This window comes from Drosophila suzukii, unplaced genomic scaffold, assembly GCF_043229965.1.
Source record: "Drosophila suzukii unplaced genomic scaffold, CBGP_Dsuzu_IsoJpt1.0 scf_12, whole genome shotgun sequence".
Classification (NCBI taxonomy): domain Eukaryota; kingdom Metazoa; phylum Arthropoda; class Insecta; order Diptera; family Drosophilidae; genus Drosophila; species Drosophila suzukii.
Window position 1 is genome coordinate 44,894 of NW_027255899.1, and position 20,165 is coordinate 65,058.

Sequence of the window (20,165 nt, forward strand, 5' to 3'; positions counted from 1 at the left end):
ATGAGGCGCTGCTGGTGGGTTAAAGCTTCACTTAATTGTGTCGAACGATGTGTACACTTCGTCGAAGGCAACTCTTGGAAGCTCCTCGCAGATTACCTTCTCGGAAGCTTTAAAATTAGTGCCGTTGTCTTCAATATAGGTGTCCCGCGGCGATTGAAGAAGTTGCGGATACACATGACGAGGCGTCGAGGGAGTGAGCTATTTCTATATGCACTGCCGTGAGACAGGTAAAAATAACTCCCCATCGTTTCTCCTCCCTCCTGCCAACGGTCACGAGAATTGGTCCAAAGTAATCGATTCCAACGTAGGTAAATGGGCGTTGAAAAGCGGCGACTCTAGCAATGGGAAGTTGGGCCATTAGCGGCGGTTTAGGGGAGGCATTATCGTTTCTGCAGAGCTGACATGCTCGTCGGGCTGACATGTATAAAACTCTTAAGCGTGGTATATAATAAATGCCACGAATCCTATTGATGCAGGCCTCGTGCATGGTGTGGTGCATCTGACGGTGATACCAGTTAACAATTAGGCGTGTTACGTAATGTCCGTAAGGGAGTACTATTTGCTGTTGGGGGCACAAGTTTTCAGCTCTCCCTCGGATCCGTAGCAACTGGTCATCGTCTAGAAACACATTACGACAAATTAATTTTGAATTTGCGTTTAGAGCTTTACCTTTGGAGAGTAAACATATTTCTTTTCGGAACTCTGATACTTGCGCGTAGCGTAGCAGTGTTGTTTGAGCGCGGCGTATCATCTCGGCGTTAATGCTCGTAATCGGAGGCGTTTTCCTCGCTGTTGCTTTCAGCTTTTCGATGTATAATATGAACGTTGCTACCGCTCGATATAGCCTCCGCCAGTCGGAAAAGTGTCCTACGTTCACGATGGTGTCCAGTGGTGTAGTAGCGACGAAAAATACCTGCTTCACTTCGATGTTGGTTGGGGCTCCTAGGTCGGTACAGGTGGGCCAACGAGAGCGTTCCTGGAGAAGACACTCCGGGCCATCAAACCATTTATGCATGGAAGTGAAACTCGAAGTCTTAGTGGCGATGTCAGCAGGGTTTAAGTCTGATGGGACCCAGTACCATTGGTCGACATTGGTGAGCTCCAACACTTCTCCTACGCGATGCATTACGTACTGCTGGAACTTGCGCGGGTCCATTCGCAGCCATTTGAGGACTGTTTTGGAGTCCGTCCAGTAGTAATGGGAGTTAACTGATAGCCGAGAATTTTTTTGAATTGACTGGCTTAGCTTGGCACCAGTGACTGCTGCCTGTAATTCCATACGGGGGATGGACAGCGGGCTTAGCGGGGCCACTTTAGTTTTGGCTGCTAGCAGGCTAAGATAAACGGAGTTGCCTTGTTGGATGCGAAGATACGAGACTGCTGCATATGCAAGTTCACTTGCGTCTACGAAGGTATGGCGCTGCACGTCATGGATGTCCTCGTTGGTTTTGAAGAAGCATCGCGGAATCTTAACCGTGGCGATTAGGGCTAATGCCTGCTTCCATCGATTCCATCTTGGGAGCAGGCTTTCTGGTATGCAGTCGTCCCAGTCGGTGGGGGTCCGCCACACTTCTTGTAATAATATTTTCAGCTCTTTAGTGTAGCAGGCGATGAGGCCGAGGGGATCGTACATTGACATAAGTACTTGGAGGAGTTCCCGCTTCGAGGGTGCATCGTTTTCTGTCCATATGTCGCGTTTCAGACGGGAGAATTTGAAGATAAACGTTAGGTGGTCCGTTTCCGGGATCCAGTATAGGCCGAGGACTTTCTCGGCGGTGGTGATTTCGACCTCGGTTGACGATGATTCTCCGCCTAGTTCGCCAAGCACAGTCTTCGAGTTCGATGCCCAGTTGCGAATATAGAACCCTCCTGCGGCGTGAATATGGCGAACTTGTGTGGTGATTTCTATCACCTCCTTATTGTCGTTGCCGCTGTAGATAAAGTCGTCGACGTAGTGGTAATTTTTCACGGCTTGTGCGACGGCGGGATTTTGCTGTTGGAACCTGTCAGCGTTTCTGTCCCGTATGAAGTGTGCGATACATGGAGCGCAGTTTATGCCGAATATGAGCGCTTCCATCGTGTAGACGCTTGGATGGTGTAGTTCGTCATCTTGGTCGTACCAAAGGAAGCGCTGAACGTGGGCATCTTCCGGCTTGACTCGAATTTGATGAAACATCTCCGCGATGTCACCAATGATCGCCACCTTTCCGGCGCGAAATGAGATCAGCAGATCCACCAACGGTTTCAAGAGGTCGGGACCGGCGTGTATGAAGTCGGTCAGGGATTGTCCCCCTGACTGCGCCGCTGCATCCCAAACTAGACGAACCCTATTAGGTTTGTTCGGGCTTGTAATTATAAAGGTTGGTAGATACCATACCCTCGCGTGTTCTTCCAATATCTCGGCTGCACTTAGCTTACGGGCATACTTCTTTTGCACGAGATTGTCGATCTCCTTTTGGGTTTGAATCTTTAGTGCTGGTTCCTTGATGAATTTCCGTTGTAGGCACTTCAGTCGTCTAAGGGCGTTTGGGTAACTATCTGGTAGAGCTGCGTTCTCGCTCTTCCACAGCAGTCTAATTTCATATCTGCCGTCCTCAAATCTGGCTGTCGAGTTCATGAAGGCTAGGGCACGGGAGTCAGCTTCAGAATATAGGTGGGCACGTCGAGGAGTCTCTACTGCGAAGGTTTGCTTAATGGCCTCGTGTAAGGCGGTGTCGGCTTCGTAGCATCTACACTCATGGATGTTAACGTGTCCCTCTGCGTTAGATCTTTTGCTCGGAGGGATTTGCAACGTCCATCCCAGTCGAGTTTTTGAAGCAATTGGCTGGCGCCACGCTCCCTCCCGGATTCTAAGAGGTACGGCTAGATTCCAGTTATCCGCTTCAACGATTATAGTTGGTCGCACGTTGGCATATGAGGTAATTGGTAGTCCTTTAAGGTACGGGAACTTCATGGCGAGCTCGTCCATGTTGGCGGACTGTATTGGTAAGTTTAGGCTTCTAACGCTGCGAACGTCTCTCAGTTTAAATTTGGCTCCGTTCTGCGTGTTGATGACACGTAAAGTCGCTGTTTTAGAAGTTTCTTCGGCACGGGTTGTATTGTCGGTCCATTTCAGGCAGAGTGGGTGTGGTACGCCTGTCACCCCCAGCTGCTGGAAGATAGTTTCTTCGATCAGCGTTACTGATGATCCTTCGTCTAGAAAGGCAAAGGTGTTAATTTGTTGAGTCTTATAATCGATTTTGATTGGTACGATACGGAAATTAGTTTGATCCGCATGTCTATGGGCGAGAATGTGACCGGTCTCCAGCTCGGGTGCTGTTGGCTGGCGCGGGTGTTCGGAGCGGTAGAGTTGTTCTGCATGCAGTAGGGGATGGTGACGTTCGCGACAGTTGTTTATGTTGCATGTCTTCCTTGAAAGGCACTGGCTTCGGTGCTTGTTGAGGCAATTGAGGCACAAGTGATGGGTGCGGGACACGTCCCATCTTTCTGCCGTGTTCATAGCGGAGAAGTTAGGGCAGGTTTGGATCTTGTGGTCTCCGGCATCGCATATCACGCATTTCCCTCTAAAACGAAGTGGCTCCTCACTCGCCGAATGGTAATTAAGGCGTTCGCTGCGCCCGAAGTAAAGTGGGGATGATACTTGACTAGCTGCTTCGGCGATTGTGTACATCCATTCGCTGAATACTTTCACCACCGGCACAGCGGTTTCTTTTGGGTGCATGGCCCATTGCAATTTTAGCTGCGAAGGAAGCTTTTCCACTAGTCCCTGCACAAGGAGTGGGTTGCTCATGTGGGCGACTAGCTCGCAGGCTTCCATCGTTAAATATATGTTTCTTACGCAGAGTGCGTACTCGATCAGAGGTTCTAGTTTGTCCTTTGGAGGCGGCATTTTCCGTGCTTTATCAAGCATTGTCTGAAGTACATGCTCTGGCCGACCGAAACACATTTGAAGTGTCTGTATGATTTCGGGGACCATCGCTGGTAATAGTAACTTACTTTGTACTAGTTCTCGGGCTCTACTTCTTAGGCTTGACTGTAGGCGCATGAGGTTCTCCGCGTTGGTGTAGCCGGCGATCTCTGTGCTAGTTTGAAAACTGCTATAAGATAATGGCCAAGCTTGGGGGTTGCCATCGAATGCTGGCAACTCCCTTGGGATCGCTTGACGAGCGGCAATCTGCGAAGGTGTTGGTATGCCAGAGGTGAGCATTATTTTGTTGGCTGCGTCCCACTAATAAGCGCCCTGCGGCTTCGGCTTCCTTTGGTCTGATCAGCTGTTGCTTAACCGGGGACGGACCATGCGAGGTTAGGTTCGATAAACCGCATGGCGTTTGAGCGGGCTTTTCGCCTAAAGCTGAGATGCCACCCACTGCCATGCTAGTGGTCGTGAGCGTCGTCGACGCGGTTTGTGTATTTTTGTTAATGTGTTCCAGAGGGGAAGCTTGATATGACGGGTTGTATGGAAGTTTTGCCAATCCGTTTCCTTGCGTCGGTGATGAGGAGGCCTGAGGTTTGTGGAATGACATCGGCATTGTTGGCACTACTTCTGTGATGACGTCGCGTATTATATTCTCGCAGTCACATTGCCAGCTGTGATCATCATCAACGCCTACGCACTCGATGTGGTACCGGGAGTGGCATTTGCTGCACTGGACCATTCGATCACAATCCTCATGTGCACATCGCTTGCAATGGTACACTCCACTTGATAGGGTGTTGTTATCCATGTTGGGAATTGATGTAGGTCGGGCAGTTCCCCGAATATTGTTATTTTCACTTGGACGGGGCTAATGGACTATTAAGACGAGCACCACGTGATCCGCGTGTTTAGCTACGTAATTTATTACGATTATTTTTAAAGATTGTTGAGGCCAGCGGTACCCTGTCCTCGACTTTACCTAGCACGTCACGGTTCTAATAAAACTCGCAGGGTAACATATATCCAATTTATTATTCAATATATATAACTGCTGGCTGTATGGCGTTACATATAGCCGTGAGAAAAATAAGTACGGGAACCGCTTTAAAAATAATCGTAGCAGACGGTGGCTAGTGCTGTACTGAATAAGCGCGGGCGAAGTAAGTGCTCGCGTACCCGACAAGTGCGCTTAAAGCTTGTGTTGAACGGTACAATTCCAGCCACTCATCTGCTGATTGGAACATTATAGCGGGCTCATTAGATCTGTCTATTGTAACAGATTTCGGCGGCGACACTATCCAAGGCAGTAAATCCACCCCTAAGAGCCATAAGTCTACATTCTTGAAAAACCAAAGACATATAAGACCGTTTAAATATTGAGCAACATTGTGTTTCTATATTCATTGAATCTAATGGGACTTGAAACTCAGAATGCCACAGCCAATGCCATATTTTTATCGTTTCGAACTTTTGCTAGCAACAAATTCAATAAAAATGTCTTGCCTGTGCCACCGTGGGCACCAAAAAAATATTCTACGGTCGTCATTTCGTACACTTCATTTATTAGGGTACTTTCGTCATTACTAAATGCAATTTTATTAATATTATAGTTTATTTCATTCAAATATTCCCTATTTTGAATTGCTCTCCTAATTCTATAGTCTTCTATTAAAATAAGACACTAGTTCGTACCCAAGGGTGCTCAACATGACCAGCACCCAACAAATCAAGCAGTAACCAAGTTGGAAACAGTACCAGGCGCTCAGTAGCACCCACTCTAGATGAGAATTGCTAATAAGCATATGTCGAATTACGTTCGGGTTCCATTAGAGCAGAGTGCGTTTCGGTCTGAACACAGGCGTCGATTTACAGAGAGTGCCTATTCGATCTTGTAACTGGCTATTCTGTTCCTGCGAGCCACACACGGCGACAGTGACACAACGCTGTCGCCTCGCTATAACGGTTCCTCTCAAATAGGACATGACAAATTCCACGAAGCCTGCAAGGCAGCTGTGTGTCGCGCTACACTTTTTGTAGCGCCGCACAGGAAACAGTTCTAACGGTACCTTGCAAAGCGAGCAGAGAGAAACAATGATATTGCAAAAATGCAGGACATAAGATGATTCCAAGAAACTAGCATTCCTTATACACTGAGATATACCAATCGCCGACACATATTAAGTGTCTCACTAACTCACCGTCTCACCGATTCAACAGCACACTGACTCGCCAATGCAGTCAGCACATTTTGCAGTGTCCGCTACCATAATCGAAATTTCCTGACCTACTCTAGAATATATCTCATTTCACTATTCATTACACTAAACTTCCGTGCTCCACGTAGTATATAAACATGTATATCTTTAAGAATAAATCAGTTATCAACCCAACTTATAACTCCGCGGTTCTACTTCATATCGCTAGGAATAGTGCTCGTAATCCTACAATATATCTCAACTAGCAGCTAGCAGCACGTTAGCTAAACCTCAGCGCAGTTCCCGCATCGCCTGTGGTCCGGCATCGTAGTAACCATCGATACCATTGCACCGATGCGATCGTTTTGCGAGTGTCTACTTTGGTTAGGCACAATCATTGGTGACCCCAAAGTGATCCTTTAACAATCCTGTCACAGCTTCATCCAGCTTCACAGGATACTCAGCTTCGTCCAGCTTCACAGGATACTCAGCTTCATCCAGTTTCACAGAATACTCAGCATCATCCAGCTTCACAGGATTCGCAGCATTATTCAGCTTCACAGGATCGTCAGCCTACGAGGGTGGTTCGATAAGTACTTAGCCTAAAAAAGAAAATTTTAGAAAAGTGGCGATTTATTTCTCAACATAATCGCCTTTTAGCTCGATACACTTGACCCAGCGATGCTCAAACTTCTTTAACCCGTCTGAAAATACGTTTTCTCGAGGTCTGCAAAATAGGCCTTTGTGGCGGCGACAACCTCCTCATTCGACGCAAATTTCTGTCCAGCGAGTGACTTTTTCAAGTTTGGAAACAAAAAGAAGTCACACGAGGCCAAATCTGGAGAATATGGTGGATGGTGTAGCACTTCGCCCAATTCGACCAATTTGTCCTTGGCAAGGGCGGAAGTGTGAGCCGGTGCGTTGTCATGATGGAAGAGCACTTTTTTGTTCGCCAAATGGGGCCGTACGTTCTGCAATTCGGCGGCGAGTCGGCGCAATAATTCAGCATAGTAAAGCCCTGTGACCGTTTTGCCCTTCTCTAGGTAGTCGATGTAGATCACACCTTGTGAATCCCAAAAAACTGTGGCCATCACCTTGCCGGCCGATGGGAAAGTCTTCGCCTTCTTCGGAGCAGGTTAGCCGGGTGAAGTCAACTGTTTCGATTGTTCCTTGGTCTCTTGTGTGTACCAGTGGATTCATGTTTCGTCGACGGTCACGAAACGACGCAGAAACTCCTTCGGATTGCGCTTAAACAGCGACAAACGCTGCGCAAACGCGGCACCCATCGCGGCGACAACTTTTTCATGCCCAAAATTTCATGGGATATGACCCACGCGGTCCTTTGACGTGCCTATCTCAGCTATCTCGCGTATCTTCAATCGGCGATCTGGCAATACGAGATCGCGGATTTTAGTTACGTTATCCTCCGTGGTAGCCGTTTTCTGGGCACCTGGGCGTGGCTCATTAAAAGCCGACGTGCGACCATGTTGAAACTCGTTAAACCAATTTTTGACGGTCGCCATCGAAGGAGAAGAGTCACCGTACACAGCATCCAAGCGCTCTTTGTTTTCGCTGCACGATTTCCCTTCCAAAAAAAAGAATCGAATCACAGACCGATATTGCTCTTTCTCCATTTTTCTAAAATCCGCGCACACGTCCGATTCCACACGCAGTAAAAACAAAACTGCGAGTCCGATTCGGCTGAAATTTCGACAGTAGCCGTCTACGAGAATGTACTACACGAGAGTACATTTTTCTTGCGATAGTGACGCCTCGCGCTGGTGAGGCTAAGTACTTATCGGACTGCCCTCGTAATCTAGCTTCACAGGACACACAGCTTCATTCAGCTTTACAGGAAACTCAGCTTAATCCAGCTTCACAGGATACGCAGCTTGATTCATCTTTACAGGAAACTCAGCTTGATCCAGCTTCACAGGATGCGCAGCTTGATCCAGCTTCACAGGATCGTCAGCTTAATCCAGCTTCACAGGATTCAGAGCTTCATCCAGCTTCTAAGGACACACAGCTTTATCCGGCTTCACAGGATTCTTCGTTTCCAAGACACTCAATATGTCAACTTTAGTCATAGAAGAAACAAGTCCCACAAGAATCGCTTTTGTAAATCTACTAGACAACCAAAACGAGCTGCAAGGGGAAATCCAACAGCTCATTAAGAATTATGGCAAGGATTCTGCTGAGAAGGCTTTTATGCCGGAAGATTAGAACAACTAAGAGAGTTCCAGAGTGATCTGGATAAAGAGGTCCAGCAAGCCGCATTTCCCACTGTAAGTGAGTACTCTTCACGACTAGTTGCACTTAAGGAGCTGGTCGAAAATTATCAGAAAATCTTTCTGGACAACATGCCGACTGGAAGCGGGCTTCCGAAGACCCCTAAACGAACTTCGTCCAACATCAAGATCACAACAGGAGATCAAGTCAAAGGAGACTCCGCAAATGACACGGTGATCCGACAGTTGCAGAGAAGATGCAACGAATTGGAATCATCATTAGCATTAGCCTCAAACGCCTCAACCGTCACCCCAGCCCTACAAAAGCACCTGGATCTCCATTGGGCGTTACTGAGGCAAGCCCACGACGAATTGGATAGCACATCTGGGGCCACAGCTCTGGTAAAAGCAGAGTTAGACCATTTCCACACATTATACGAGGAATACGAAATAAACCTGCTTCGAGAAAACGACGCGCAAATGAGCCCAAACTTGGCACCTCCGCCAATTAGCATTCCGGAGTTCAATGGCGAGTATCTAGACGGGCCACGGTTGCATGATCTCTTTGCGGAATTGAATCATTATAAACTATATTCGGGCCGTCAAAAACTACATGTTCTATAGAGTTCACTTCGTGGTGAAGCGAGGAGCGTTTTGACAGACACAGCCTTCTCACAGGGTGGCTATGACGACATCATAATAGTCTTCGCCGATACAGCAAAAATGGTTGAATATAAGCCCAGGAGCCGTCTACTCCTGTGGCCAACTAAGGGCCTTACATGACACTATAAAAAACTCAATGAGTACTCTTAAATACCTCGATGTCAGCACAAAATCCTGGGATCCAATCCTGTGTTTTCTTATCAGAAAAAAACTAGACCAGCAAAAGGGATTCATTTAACGAACTAAGCATTGATGGATCATAAAATAAAAGAGCCTGAAGATATATGTCGCCAATCAAGAACTAGCGACACTGACTCGTCCGATCGATAATCAACCGATACATATAATGGTTCATTGCAGCTGACTGAACTTTATACTGCAAGAGAAAAACCAATTAACCGACTTCTCATCAATTTAAAGCCTGCAAGAAGGTTGACTTTTGTTCAACATTTCTAAACTAAACCAAGATTTATCTAAGTTTTGTTGCAGAAGGTTTACATACATTAGACGTGCCAAATGATCAAGTTCTACGAGGGCACAATTTCAGTCCCCACGGTAATGTCAATTTTATCGCAAAGGGGAGTGTTAAGCAGCATCAAGAAGATGTGAAGGACCTGAATCACAAACAAGAACCGCCGCAGTTGAAGGAAAGATCCTCCTCAGTCAATGATTTGGTAGGGGCTTTCAATACAATTCGGCCAAGGGCTGACAGACCTCACGCCTTAATTGAGGGTACCCCTCAATGGGGGGAGAATGTTCGTAACATACTCAACATGACCACACCCAACAATTCAAGCAGTAGCCAAGTTGGGAACAGTACCAGGCGCTCAGTAGCACTCACTGCAGATGAGAATTGCTGATCAGCGACCACCGACTCAATAGCACACCGACCCCCCAATGCAGTCAGCACATTTTGCAGTGTCAGCCTAGCCAACTACGCAAACTGCTAATCATAATTCCCTGACCTTCTTTAGAATTTAGCTTATTTCACTAAACACTACACTAATCTTCCGTGTTCCAAGTGGTATATAAGCAGGTATCAATTGAAGAATAAATCAGTTATCAACGCGCCTCATAACTCCGCGGTTCTACTTCCAACCTCTGGGAATAGGGCTCGTAATACACAATCTCAACTAGCAGCTAACCACGTTAGGTCAACCTCATCGCAGTTCCCGCATCGCCTGTGGTCCGGCATTGCAGTAACCATCGCTACCATTGCCGCGACGCGATCGTCCTGCAAGTGTCTACTTCGGTTAGGCACAAACATTGGTGACCCCGACGTGATCCTTTACCAACAAGGGATCACACTCAAGCCACCCCCTTCCCACCAAAGGCTGAACTTCTGACTGGTGAGAAGACCCGTTAAGTTCACTACATCCACCCGCCCTGGAAACCATATCTCATCCAGCTTCACAGGATACGCTTCGTCACCCAGCGTCACAGGATCGTCAGCATAATCCAGTTTCACAGGATAATCTTCGTCATCCAGCGTCACAGGACCGTCAGCTTAATCCAGCTTCACAGGATACGCTTCGTCATCCAGCCTCACAGGATCGTCAGCTTAATCTAGCTTCACAGGATACGCTTCTTCATCCAGCGTCACAGGATCGTCAGCTTCATCCAGCTTCACAGGATACTCAGCTTCATCCAGCATCACAGGATACTCAGCTTAATCCAGCTTCACAGGACTCGAAGCTTCATCCAGCTTCACAGGATACGCTTCTTCCTCCAGCGTCACAGGAAAGTCAGCTTCATCCAGCTTCACAGGATACTCAGCTTCATCCAGCTTCAAAGGACTCACAGCTTCATCCAGCAATTGACACGGTGATCCGACAGTTGCAGAGAAGATGCAACGAATTGGAGTCATCATTAACATTAGCCTCGAACGCCCCAAACGCCACCCCAGCCCTACAAAGGCACCTAGATCTCCACTGGGCGTTACTGAGGCAAGCCCACGACGAATTGTGCTGTCCTGGGGCCGCAGCCCTGGCAGAAACAAAGCTAGCTCAATTCCACACAGTAAAAGAGGAATACGAAATGAACCTGCTTCGAGAAAACGACGCGCCAATGAGCCTAAACTTGGCACTTTCGCCAATTAGCATTCCGGAGTTCAACGTCGAGTATCTAGACTGGCCACGATACTATGATCTCCTTGTGGAATTGGTACATAATAAACCATGTTCGGCCAGTCAACAACTACATATGCTACAGACTTCGCTTCGTGGTGAAGCGAGGAACGTTTTGACAGACACAGCCTTCTCACAGGGTGGCAATAACGACACCTGGTTGCGTTTGAAGGCCAGGTACCAGAACGGAAAAATACTAGTATTCGCCGACATAGCAAAAATTATTGACCATAAACCTATAGACGGCTCCTCGCGCTAACTAAGGGCCTTACATGAAATTATAAGAAACTCAATGAGTACTCTTAAAAACCTCGATGTCAGCACAAAATCCTGGGATCCAATTCTGTGTTTTCTTATCAGAAGAAAACTAGACCAGCAGTCTCTAGCTGCTCTGGAAAATTCAGCGGATGCACCAACGGATGCACCAACGCAGTAACCATTGCAGGCTACGATAACCCTAGAGGATATACTTTGCTTGTGACCGCCATGGTATCATTACAAGGGCCAACGGTCACCGACAGACATGTCGCGCTGTAATAGGCATTGCAGTAACCATTGCACTATAGGCTGGCTGAACACTTTTTGTGGCCAAAATTAATAACTTCAAGCAAAACCAAATATTTGAGTTCGGTTCTTATATTTGGGCTTATAATTAGCAAACTAACAGAAAAAGGCGTGGCAACGCCCCATTTTGGAGAAATTTCTAGTTGTATCATACAAAATAATATAAAAATATATAAGAAAGTACTTACCCTAAAAACAAAACATAATTTAGAGGTGTATATTTTTGATTTGGATTTATATCGATATAATGAACATATATTTAGAAAAAAGGTGTGGCGCCGCCCATTTTTCACATGTTAAATCGAAAACAATTCTGAGTTGTCCAACCTGAGGTTGTGACCTAAAAAGGTAAATTGCGACGAAAGTGCGCAAAAGTGCACTTTAGGATAGCATTCATATGAACAAGAACTGAACTACCGACAACACAGTGTAAATATTAAGGTGAAACTAGGTGAAACTCACTTTATATCTCTATTTAAAGTTAGTTTTTATACCCGTTACTCGTAGAGTAAAAGGGTATACTAGATTCGTCGGAAAGTATGTAACAGGCAGAAGGAAGCGTTTCCGACCCCATAAAGTATATATATTCTTGATCAGGATCACTAGCCGAGTCGATCTAGCCATGTCCGTCTGTCCGTCTGTCCGTCTGTCCGTCTGTCTGTCCGGATGAACGCTGAGATCTCGGAAACTATGAGAGCTAGGCTATTGAAATTTGGCGTACAGATTCCTGAGCTTCTTACGCAGCGCCAACGCCCACAAACCGCCAAAAACTGTAACTCCTACAGTTTTGATGCTAGATTTTAACTGAAATGTATTGTTTTTATCAATACCTATCGATTGACCCAAAAAAAAGTTTGCCACGCCCACTTAAACGCCCACAAACCGCGAAAGCCTTTGACGCCCACAATTTGCATTCTAGATAAAAAATTTTAACTGAAATGTATTGGTGTCGTCAATACCTATCGATTGATCCAAAAATAAATTTGCCACGCCCACTCCAACGCCCATAACGCTTAAATCTGTCTACCGCCGGTAGGTGGCGCATTTTAATCTCGCTTTGTTGCTTGCATATATCCATTTCCCTTTGAGTAACGGGTATCTGATAGTCGAGGTACTCGACTATAGCGTTCTTCCTTGTTTTTATTGTAAATTTGTACACTTAAAGCGACTATAAAAAACACTCAATTACAGGGACAACACAAACAAATCCAACTTGTGACGACCACAAACATAAAGTACAAACCGCTATCTTTCGATGCCATTATAAATTGTTTGGTAAAAAATTAGTGGTGTCTTATTTTTATAATTTTAAACCGACTCTTTTTTTCACAAAGTAGCTTTCGTGCGCCCGTGACACCGAACAGCTGTTTTAACAGCCGATATTTTAACAGATCGTGACTCTGTTAAAATTTCTGTTACGTAACATTGAAGTTTGAAGTTTTCCCAACACTTTGACTTCATTAGATTTTAATATTAACGACTTTCGAAAAATGGATTTTTGGCCACAAAAAGTGGTCAGCCAGCCTATAGTGCATTGTTACCATTGCCGCGACGCGATCGCCCTGCAAGGTTAGGCACAAACAGCTATCATAAAACTCTTGAAGATTTGTGATAGCGCCAAAAAAAATTGATGCTTTTCTGTCAAACAGGATGTTTGCGTACTGGCATAAGATTACAAATTTTCCTTTCAAAATCTGTAAAATTAAGTTGTCAATGCCTTTGGTATTACTAGATCCCGAAACCGGCCTTTGGCTAAGATCTAGCAGATCTTCCGCTGAAGGTACATATAGGTATTATATATATAAATTTTATTGAGGATCATTGATTCCTTAAAGTTTTTATAATTAAGTATTTCGACTCCTATTAAGATTATACATTTGTCTTTGTTGTTTAGCATTATTTACATGGGCCTATGTATGAATATGTATCAATAGAAATCTTTACCTGATCAGTTGAGTAAATACCTCATTCTGCATTGCCTTAACAGCGACAGAAGCCTCGACTGATAGTTGGCTTCTCTAAAATTCTGCTAGCCTTTCCTTTTAGACGATATTTTTTTTTCCCACTGGTGATAGTTAACAATTAAATTAATTCATAATAGCCGATAAAAACCCTCGAATCTATTTGTTTAACATAGGAAGGCAATTTCAATTTGAGAATAGCAGAACTAATCTGTAATTTGAAAGTAGCTTATCTTTTTAAGGGGAAATGTGTAAAACGATGAACGGAATTTGCAAATGCAATATTTTATTACAAAAGGATGTCCGTGGGCATTATGAAGAATTCATATTTAAACGAATCTAATTTCCCCCGCCAGCTGTAAAAGCATATATGAATACACCCACAAATTCATACATACCCTTCAGTTCTGCAGTAGGGACGCGGTGACATGGCTCAAGGCAAAAAGCTTTTTTGTCTTTTTTTTTGTGCCTAAAACGCTGTGCCGCTGTTGACGTCAGCAGACTGCCTACGAAAACGATCGTACAACAAATAGAGGGAGATATTCGGAGGTTCCCTCTCTTTCTTTGTCTTATAATCTGCCTGCACTCGGCGCTCTCAGGCACAAATTTCGGCCGGTCCGTTATTTCGTTTGCGTCTCTTCGTTATGTTCGGCTAGCGACTAATGTTTCGGCGGAAAATTTTTGGTGCCGCAGCGACATGTGAATGCCCTAATATTTTAGGAGCATTATTGTATATAAAAAGACAAGGAAGAACGCTATAGACGAGTACCTCAACTATCAGATACCCGTTATTCAGCTAAATAGAGATATGCAAGTAGCAAAGCGAGATTAAAATGCGCCACCTACCGGCGGTATACAGACTTAAGCGTTATGGGCGTTAGAGTGGGCGTGGCACATTTTTTTTGGACCAATCGATTGTCGAGACCAATACATTTCAGTTAAAATTTTTTATCTAGCATAAAAATTGTGGGCGTCACAGGCTTTCGCGGCTTGTGGGCGTTAGAGTGGGCGTGGCATATTCGCGTAACAAACTTGCGCTGGGTATAGGTGCAGTGACACGCGCCAACGAAAAAGAGAAAACAAAAGAAATCAAGTAAAGTGGTGAGAGGAAGACTTGGTTCATTCTGTTTGAGTTATAGAAAGGGAAACAAGCCATTTAATTTGTGCGCAGCAGATTTACTTTTTTCGTTTTTTAAAGTGAAAATAATAAAGTCAGGAAAGTGTTCAATTCAGTTTAAGATGTTGTGTATTGATCTTAGTTTAAAGAACGTACATTTTGAAGGTATTTAGTGGGTTCCGTTAGCCGAAAGTGGATGATGAAATGTTTTTCGCCAATAAAAATCCTGCAAAGAGTGAAACACAGCTCTTAAAGGTAAATATGCATATAAACAAATAAAACGCGTTTTTTAAATATATGCCTTTACATTTTTTCAGGATCGTGGGCCAAGGATTTGGAGGACCCGGACAAAAGTTTAAGGAAGGCGATGACCAATGTAAAAAGCAAATTAAGGTAACATAAAACTAGGCTTACTAACAATAACAATAACGATAATTGTCCTTTAACAGAAAACCTAAATAACAAAATTTAATAAAAATAAATTTAAAAGTAAATAAAAATGTATGTATTTTAAATTCTTTGTCATAAGTGAAAACTCATTGAAAAATTCTGATTTTCACAAGTGATTTCAATTGGGACGTGTCACCGGCATATGACAGGCCACACGAAAAATGAGTATACAAGTGAAATCCCGTGGGACTTCGAAAAATTTTCATTTGAATTTTCACTTGTGAAAATGCGGAAATCCCATACAATTTTCTATATGGAGCGTCACTTGTTCTTGATTTGCAAGTGAACCTTTTTTTTAGAACTGAAGGGTATATACACGCACACGCACCCACATCTTGTTTTCAGACAAAACTTTTAATGTGCAGTAAGTGAAAGTGCGGAATCCAGCGCTCCGCTGAAAAAGTATGCCTGCAGCGTCCACGTGCAGCGGCGCGGCAGCACGCGGCTTCCAGCGGGCGGCCCAGGGACTCACCTGTCTCCGTACATGAAGGCAAGCCCACCGTGAACTCCAGAAGGCATCTAGGCTGACATAGAAATTGCTCGGGAACCAAGCTGCTCCAAAAAAACAATCTCTTGAGTGTTTCTAGATGGCGGGTAAATATTGTTGTTGCACCTTCTCTCCAGCTTCCCACGCTTTGTGCCGCATTACGCTCAGCTGGCCTGAGCAGTGTTGCACAACGTCAGCAGATCCAGCTGATCGCAGGGCAAGCTGGCAAAAGCTCCCTGCCGTGATAGACCGAGACCCTACATATGGACCGAACGAGTGACATCACTTCTGCCGCATTACGCTCAGCTGGCCTGAGCAGTGTTGCACAACGTCAGCAGATCCAGCTGATCGCAGGGCAAGCTGGCAAAAGCTCCCTGCCGTGATAGACCGAGACCCTACATATGGATGTCGTGCTGGTGCGGCACCCAGCGTAGGAATGTACTGCCTACATTTGTGCGTTGCTGCTAGCTGATGACTGCAACCTACTACGGGTTGCACTTGTCGATCGGCGCTCAGCAGTAGCATACATCTAAGTGTTGCTGCTCGAACTTCTTGGCAAGGAGTCCGGGACCGAACGAGTGACATCACTTCTGCACGGCAGAGGTCTTCCTGGTGCCAAAGGTCAAGGAGCAGACTGATTGCCAACACCGTGAAACGGGGCCCTGGCCCCGTGGGGAAATCAGCGACCACCGGTGGTAACCTCGATCCGCGCACACCGATCTTATCGCCAAAAACCCACGTAGCAGCTGACCAATACTGGGCAGCTGCGTGGTCTGCGTCTGTGCCATATTGGCCGACAGTCACAACACCTGGCAGCAGGTATAAAATGCTAACAGCCTGGCAGTAGGTATAAAATGCAACAAATGAAAGTAATGTCGACAAAAAACGAAACTACTCCAGGTGGCGACCACACAAGTGGAAATCCACCCGTGGGAACCCCCACGGCCAGGGCACGGATTCTGGAGGCCCTAAATCCCATTCCCAACAACAAACCGACCAAGTTTAGGCAGGAGGATCGACAACAAAGGCACGGAAGCAGCCGGAGCGTTCAAGAGCAGCTCGAAGCTTCATAGGTAACCAGACCTGGAAAAGCCCACGGGCCAGGCGTCCCCGCGGGAAGATGATAAGATGCAGGACGCGGCCAAGCGCCAAAGAGACCCAGGCAGCCCAAATTGTGGGCAAGAACTGCCTCTGCTAAGAGGCCCAAAGCGGACCAGGAGCTCACTGTACCGGGACAGCTCGCGGAGATTGGAGCGCTCCTCGACGAAGTCCTCCATCTCACGAGCGTAATGCAGGTGCGTCACATCAATGTGACAATGAAAGCGTTGTTCTCGAGGATTAAGTCCCTCCAAGAAGGTGCAGTGATCTCCTTCAGCCAAGTTGGAGGCTCTGGCTGTGCAAAAGAAACGGCAAATCTTTTCTGGACGTGCATAAGGGTTCGGGTTTCGTCCGAGCTCGTATAGGCGAAATGTGGGTCTACAGCTGCTATCTAGCACCTAGCCTCTCAACGACGGACTTTAGCCGTGCACTGGACACGATCGCCTTCGACGCAAGGGGCCGTTACCCCAATATCATCGCAGGCGACTTCAACACGTGGGCCGAAGAATGGGGCTGCCCCACCAGCAACATAAGGGGCGAACCCTACTCAATGCCTTTGCAACGCTACACGTTGCGCTGCTAAGCGAAGGGACTCAGGAGACGTTCAATCGGGCTAAAGCTGGGTCTATCATAGACCTCACATTTGTGAGCTCCGCGTTAGCCCGACGCTCTCACGGGAGAATCGGCGACTTCTGCACGGCCAGCGACCACGAGGCAATCCTATGCACAGTGGGCATACGCCCGGGACCAGGAACCCTGAACAGAGCAGTCAAGGGCTACCGCCAGGAGACGCTGAACGGCGAGGAGATAAGCAGGTGCCTCGCCGACATGCACTTCTTCACGGAAGCAGACGCAAACACCAACGCGGACGGAATAGCAGCCAGCTTGGAGGATGCGTGCAAAGAAGGGATGCTGCTGTGCAAACCATTCAGAAGAGACCACTAGCCGGGACCTTGGTGGAACTCTGAAATAGCGACCCTAAGACGGACATGCCTCAGAGCAAGAAGAGATCTTCAACGGTCAAGAAGGAGCCAGGAGGTCCCTGAAGCACGCCATCCTGGATAGCAAACGGGAATGTTTCCTGAAGCTATGCGACGCAGCCGAACAGGATCCGTGGGGCGGGGCCTACAGGCTCATGGTAAAGCGAGTAAACGCAGGCAACCGCTCTCTAACGGTCCCTCAAACCCTAAGTGAGATTGTTCGCACATTGTTTCCTTCGGGTAGCGTCAAGGAAAGTACACAGTACGAAACGGCGCCTTCGTGGGAGATCGAGGAAGTAACGGATGCGGATGTTGCTGAAGCAGGACGCAGCCTGCAGAACAATCAAGTCCAGGACCCGACGAAGTGCCCAACAGAGTAATGAAGCTGGCGCTTGCGCTTCGGCCAGGCACTTTCGCGGAGCTCTACAATGCCTGCCTGTGCGAGGGAACATTTCCCCGGAGAAGGAAAGTCCTGAAGCCGCCTCGTGAAGCTTCCTCCTACAGGCTAATTTGTCTGCTTGACACAGTTGGCAAAGTGTTCGAGAAGCTTATCTCGAAACGGCTAAACCTGGCCGCAGATGCGGCTGGTGGCCTACCCCCCACTCAGTTTGGTTTCCGAAAAGGAAAGTCCACGCTAGACGCGATTCGAACGGTCACAGGGATAGCTGCGGATGCCATACGCGGGAAGCGTTGGAAAGGCGGCACGAAGAAATAGTGTCTTCTAGTCACGCTCGACATAAAGAAGTAAAGGAGTAGCTCATCAGGATAGTCGACAACCACCTTGGTGAAAAGGTGCTGCTGTTCGATACGACCGACGGCCCAATAGAGTACATCGTTACTGCTGGGGTCCCACAAGGATCGTTCCTGGTCCCCCTGTTGTGGAACACAATGTACGATGGACTGCTGAGGCTTCCCATGCCTGCCAACGTCCACGTGACTGGCTTCGCGGACGACGTCGCCATTACGATCGTGACTAAGACGACAGTCGAAGTGGAGGACATGGCCAAAACTGCGGTAAGGAAGGTGGAGTCATGGCTGTCACTTGCCGGGCTCCAACTCGCGGCACACAAGACAGAGGCCGTTCTTATAAGCAGCCGGCAACTCGTCGAGACCGCCAAGCTGACGGTTGGAGGGGTCGACATAGTCTCTCAAAGAGCTATAAAATACCTAGGCGTCATGATTGACACCAGGCTGTCTTACAAAGCGCACCTGGAGTACGCCAACAAAAGGGCCGCAGCGACCGCCAGATCGCTCGCGCGGATTCTCCTGAACACGAGGAGCCCAAACTCATAGCGAGCGTCGTTACGTCCCAAGTCCTTTGTGCCGCCCCGGTATGGGCTAAAGCCGCTACGACGCCCTCGTACATGAGTGGCGTGGCTCGCACGCACAGAATATGTGCCACCAGGATATCCTGTGCCTTCCGGATAATCTCCGAGGAAGCGACGCTGGTTATCGCTGGTCTAGTCCCGGTACAAGAACTAGTAAGAGAGGCAGTAGAGGTGGAGGTAACGGTCACGACCACGGAGACCAATCTAGGCGAGACGGCCAGCGAGAGAGAGATCCATCTCTCGGTGGTAGGAGAGATGGGATTAAGCGACCTCTGGGCGCTGGACCCATGCTCTCATTCCCGTCTTGAGTCCTTGGCTGAAAAGGAGGCACGGGCAGGTGGACATCTACCTGACCCAGATCCTGAGTGGTCACGGATGCTTCCAGTCGTACCTGAAAAAGTACGGACACGATACGAGTGCCGGATGCCCATCCTGCGGCTCTGGAATCGAGGAGTACGCGCGTAGAGGACAGGAAACAGCGACCGGTGTCAGCACTATCCTCAGCACGCTAGTGCCAGCCATGCTAAGAGGCCAAATGGAGTGGGACGCGACGTCCAAATTCGCCGCGTCTGTAATGCGAAAACTCAGGATAGCTAAGAGAGAGAGGATAGGCCTGGACACGTAAGTTGCCGCGGTTGTGCGAAGCATTGCTTTGCAGCCGTACCGCACAACTTCAATTTGAGAATTACAAAACTAGTTTATAATTTTAAATAAATTTGACCCATTGTGACGTCATGGCCTCCACATTTTCCTGTCTCGCTGAACGTGAACTATTTAAAAGGCGTTTTTAAGGAGGCGCTTAAGTGAACAAAGAAAATCTTCGAATAAATCCATGCGTAAAACTAACGAAAAAAAAGAGCACTGAAAACATGATATGCGTTAATTTGTGTGTATATATGTATGAAAACATATGCAAAACATATGCATTATGCAGTGTATACATGTTGCTTTTGCAGCTGATGGTGGAAATGACTTATATCCTTTAAAAGATTTAACACATTTCTTTCAAAGGGCTTAACTAATATCATGTTGTTCACGACAGAAGGGCGTTT

The 20,165-nt window shown here is 46.9% G+C and overlaps 2 protein-coding genes across 2 annotated transcripts; one reads left to right on the plus strand and one right to left on the minus strand.

Moving 5' to 3' along the window:
- Positions 1 to 555: 555 nt before the first annotated feature.
- LOC139354649 (uncharacterized) lies at positions 556 to 3,889 on the minus strand. Its single transcript, XM_070998895.1, has 2 exons — positions 710 to 3,889; positions 556 to 618 (listed from the first exon to the last, which is right to left on the minus strand). Exons 1-2 carry the CDS (start codon positions 3,887 to 3,889, stop codon positions 556 to 558), a joined length of 3,243 nt encoding a protein of 1,080 aa, XP_070854996.1.
- A 14,784-nt stretch (positions 3,890 to 18,673) lies between these two features.
- Positions 18,674 to 19,738, plus strand: LOC139354650 (uncharacterized). The gene is made up of 3 exons (XM_070998896.1): positions 18,674 to 18,799; positions 18,976 to 19,359; positions 19,451 to 19,738. Exons 1-3 carry the CDS (start codon positions 18,674 to 18,676, stop codon positions 19,736 to 19,738), a joined length of 798 nt encoding a protein of 265 aa, XP_070854997.1.
- Positions 19,739 to 20,165: the final 427 nt, after the last annotated feature.

Coding starts and splice junctions, on each gene's coding strand:
- LOC139354650 (XM_070998896.1), top strand. CDS start 18,674: ATGTACGATGGACTGCTGAGGCTTCCCATGCCTGCCAACGTCCACGTG. Junction 18,800..18,975: donor AGGACATGGCCAAAACTGCG/GTAAGGAAGGTG, acceptor GATTGACACCAG/GCTGTCTTACAAAGCGCACC. Junction 19,360..19,450: donor GAGAGATCCATCTCTCGGTG/GTAGGAGAGATG, acceptor AGGCACGGGCAG/GTGGACATCTACCTGACCCA.
- LOC139354649 (XM_070998895.1), bottom strand. CDS start 3,889: ATGCCGCCTCCAAAGGACAAACTAGAACCTCTGATCGAGTACGCACTC. Junction 619..709: donor CACTGCTACGCTACGCGCAA/GTATCAGAGTTC, acceptor ATGTGTTTCTAG/ACGATGACCAGTTGCTACGG.